General features: G+C 40.9%; 1 gene segment (V, D, J or C); it reads right to left on the bottom strand.

Moving 5' to 3' along the window:
- Nucleotides 1–1004: 1004 nt before the first annotated feature.
- On the bottom strand, nucleotides 1005–1775 carry LOC109255695 (T cell receptor alpha variable 17-like). The segment is given in 2 exon segments: nucleotides 1005–1462; nucleotides 1668–1775. Coding segments are annotated over 2 exon segments (393 nt in total).
- Between the last annotated feature and the right edge of the window lie 2776 nt (nucleotides 1776–4551).

Here is a 4551-nt window from a genome sequence, read left to right as displayed (position 1 = left end):
ACTCAGCCATAAAAAAGAATGAAATCTTGCCATTTGCAATACCATGGATGGATCTAGAGGGTATTGTGCTAAGTGAAATAAGTCAGTCAGAGAAAGACAAATACCATATGATTTCACTCATATTTGGAATTTTCAAAAGAAAACAAATGAAGAAAAAATAGATAATCAAATAAAACCAGATTTAACTATAGAGAACAAACTGATGGTTACCAGAGAGGAGGTGGGTGGGGTAATGGAGGAAATAGGTGGAGGGGATTAAGAGTACCCTTATCATGATAAACACTAAGTTATGCATAGAATCACTGAATTACTATTGTACACCTGAAACTAATACAACACTGTATGTTCATGTACTTGAATTGTACTTGAAAACTATATTCAACATTTCTTTACCTTTCTAGGTAGGAACAAGATATAAATGAATGAAAAGCTACTGTGTATTTGATACTTTTTAAAAAACAAAATTTCAGAGCCTGAACATACATCTCTCACTTGGATGGGGAAAAATTATGACTTTCTTATATGTTCTCATTTTATTAATGGAGAGATTGAAGCTTGGAAATCACACAACTAATAAATGGCAGAATGAGATTTGGATCTTTGTCTCTATCAGTCCTCAGCTTTAAAATGAAAAGTTTGGCTGAAAGAGTTCTAAGATCCTTTCTGATTCTCTTTTCTCTGCAGAAATTAGAGGAATGTAAAAATCATCTCACGCATCTCAAACACCCATGTAGGTCACCAGGAGGTTGCCCATATAAGACCTTCTAATACTGAGAAGTCCTTCCTCATCCTCCACAAGTGTGCAGTGCTTAGCTTTTTCCCTAATAAAATTGGAACTTGAAGGGTCTTTTGGGCTCATCTATCCAAATCCTTCTTTTCAAGTAAAGGAAATTGAAGGCTGCTACGCCAATGATGTGCCCAAAGCCATATAGCCTGGATTGGCAGATCTGAACCTGGCATTTCAGTTTCTCATTCTAAACTTCATACCCTTTGCCCTGGTACAAAATGTTTCCCCCCAGAAAATCATGAATGTGAGAGGGTTCACCTTGCATCTTGCCTGCTCTTTGTAGACTCTCCTTCTTGGGAAGACATAACCACTAATGCTACCCACTATAGGGCTGCTAAGAGGCAGCTCTGGGGGCGTTTGTGGAGAGGCTGCAGGTGCTTGGTGAACACTGTGCGTCCGTTGCACAGAAGTATGTGGCAGTGTCTGCCGTCTGGGAAGCCGTGATGGACAATGAACTGCTTTTGAGGGAGGTGTTCAGCGTGACTCGTAGTCTTCCACTGGTTTTCTCTCTTTCATTTAAACGTATTAAAATCAGTAGGACAAGGCCTCTACCCGAGTCTTGTTTATACCACTGTAAATAGTTTATAGTAGTTTTATAACTGCAGTTCATGGTGGCGTTTTCACCCTCCTGGATACTTAGGGTCTGATGATCCTGTTCTTGTTGGCTGTTCACCCCTAGGCAGAAACAGAAAGCCAAACGCCAGACATTAGTCACTGTATGTTCACTCTCTGCTGTTTACATTTCCTTCCCTGACTTTCTGGTACATTTTCAACTTAACAAGAAGACTTTGTCCCTCAGTCTTGAGGGCTCTGAACTTTGCTCACTCTGTTTCCACCACTGTGGTCACCCCTGTTTCTATTACCAAGAGCCCCAACTCACTGGCCAGTTGAAGCCATAGAATCATCAAAGACGCTTCCAGGAGTTTCTCCATTCTTCTTCCTTACTGGGATCACAGAAGACTCGGCTCTGGGGCCTGAAGTGCAGCCAGGATCCTCAAGCAAAAGAGTTAGCTTTTTTATGGGGTATATTTATCTATTCCCTCAGGAACCCAGAGTCTCACCGAGCCAATCAGAGGCAAGCCCAGTCCTTTGCTTTCAGTACCTACCGACTGATCTCAAAGGAACAGAGTCTGAGGAAGAGTACTGCCATCTTGTGGTAGCAACATCATCTTGCAATAGAATGTGCTCTGAAAACATAAAGAATGCCATTCAGAAAAAATTACAAAGCAATGATGCCCACCTTGCCAGCATGTCCTCATATCTTCCTCCCTCTGTGTGTGTGTGTGTGTTGTCCGAACCTAACCTCTCCTCGTAAGGACACCAGTCATATTGGATTAGGACCTGCTGTAACGATCCCACTTTAACTTAATTGCCTATTTAACAAGGCTATCTCCAAATACAGTCACAGTTTTTTTTCAATATATGAAGTTTATTGTCAAATTGGTTTCCATACAACACCCAGTGCTCATCCCAAAAGGTGCCCTCCTCAATACCCATCACCCACCCTCCCCTCCCTCCCACCCCCCATCAACCCTCAGTTTGTTCTCAATTTTTAAGAGTCTCTTATGCTTTGGCTCTCTCCCACTCTAACCTCTTTTTTTTTTTTTCCCTTCCCCTCCCCCATGGGTTTCTGTTAAGTTTCTCAGGATCCACATAAGAGTGAAAACATATGGTATCTGTCTTTCTCTGTATGGCTTATTTCACTTAGCATCACACTCTCCAGTTCCATCCACATTGCTACAAAGGGCCATATTTCATTCTTTCTCATTGCCATGTAGTACTCCATTGTGTATATAAACCACAATTTCTTTATCCATTCATCAGTTGATGGACATTTAGGCTCTTTCCATAATTTGGCTATTGTTGACAGTGCTGCTATAAACATTGGGGTACAAGTGCCCCTATGCATCAGTACTCCTGTATCCCTTGGGTAAATTCCTAGCAGTGCTATTGATGGGTCATAGGGTAGGTCTATTTTTAATTTTTTGAGGAACCTCCACACTGTTTTCCAGAGTGGCTGAACCAGTTTGCATTCCCACCAACAGTGCAAGAGGGTTCCCGTTTCTCTACTCCTCTCCAGCATCTATAGTCTCCTGATTTGTTCATTTTGGCCACTCTGACGGGCGTGAGGTGATATCTGAGTGTGGTTTTGATTCAAATACAGTCACATTTTGAGGTACTGGGGATTAGAGCTTCAACATGCAAATTGGGGTGGGGAGACCATTCATCTCATAACAATGAATATCTGATATTTCTGTTTCTATGGCAAGAGGCGGTAGTGTACAAGAAGAGAACAAACTTGGCAGTCAGGCCATTGAGGTCAAATTTAGATCTGCCCATTCAGTAGCTGTTTATATCATGTGTGTCTATATTCTCCTGACTATAAAATATAACTATGGATGGTGAGTAATAATACTACCTTTTTAGAGTTTTGAAAATTCTTGACGAGATAATAAAATGCTCTTTAGAGCACAGCCTGATGCTTACTGAGGACTAAAAAATTATTGTTGTTACAAGAAAATGGGTCCTCATGCTGAGCAGTCAAAAGGAATGGGAGAGTGTTAGATAAATGTTTTCAAGGATGGACTTTAAGATCTTTTGTGTGTGAGATAGAGACAGGGGGAAGAGGGGAAAGAAAAAATATAAAGAAGGAAGGGAAGAAAGGAAGAAAGGAAGAGGTTGTGGGCTGGAAAATGGGGAGTGCTAGGAGGTACTTCTAGAAGGTTTGTGTTGGGTGACTACCCTCTTTGTCACTATGAGATAAAGAAATATTAAAGCTTTTGAGCAAGGAACTGATGTTATTTAAGAAGTTTACATATTAGTCTGTCTTCTCTCTGCTACATAGTTTTGAAAGAATTTGTGAGGCAATGGAATACTACGTGGCAATGAGAAAGAATGAAATATGGCCTTTTGTAGCAACGTGGATGGAACTGGAGAGTGTGATGCTAAGTGAAATAAGCCATACAGAGAAAGACAGATACCATATGGTTTCACTCTTATGTAGATCCTGAGAAACTTAACAGAAACCCATGGGGGAGGGGAAGGAAAAAAAAAAAAAGAGGTTAGAGTGGGAGAGAGCCAAAGCATAAGAGACTGTTAAAAAATGAGAACAAACTGAGGGTTGATGGGGGGTGGGAGGGAGGGCAGGGTGGGTGATAGGTATTGAGGAGGGCACCTTTTGGGATGAGCACTGGGTGTTGTATGGAAACCAATTTGACAATAAATTTCATATATTAAAAAAAAAAAAAGAATTTGTGAGGAAATTTTTGACTAGTGGTTAAAAAGATGACCCCTGGATCTAAGAAATTAAGGGACTTATCCACTGCCTCACAAGAGTCTAGTTCTCTTATTATTTGTATCTATTTGGCTGTATACATAAAAAGTCTATGGAGAAGCAGAAAAAGGGAACAGAGACATTGCTGTCCTCTGGGGAGAACTGTGAGGTTAGTTAGTGATAGGGAAACATTTCATTGTAAGTGTTAATGGAAAACTACAGCAACAAATAAAAAGGAAGGATTGTTGAGGACTCAGACCCTTTGAGAATGAAGGTTTGGGTCACTCCACAAGGAAAATAACCACAAACCAGCGACATTATGTCTGAGGCCAGGAGAAATATAAAATGGGTAGTAACATGGGGCATCTGGGTAGTTCAGTGTGTTAAGTGTCTGACTCTTGATTTCAGTTTGGGTCATGATCTCATGATTCGTGAGTTTGAGCCTGGCATTGAGCTCTGTGCTAACAGTGCAGAGCCTGCTTGGGATTCT

This window comes from Panthera pardus, unplaced genomic scaffold, assembly GCF_024362965.1.
Source record: "Panthera pardus isolate Hobbes unplaced genomic scaffold, ASM2436296v1 HiC_scaffold_24, whole genome shotgun sequence".
Taxonomy (NCBI): Eukaryota; Metazoa; Chordata; class Mammalia; order Carnivora; family Felidae; genus Panthera; species Panthera pardus.
Note: the sequence above shows the minus strand (reverse complement) of the source record. Positions and strands in the feature narration are given on the sequence as shown.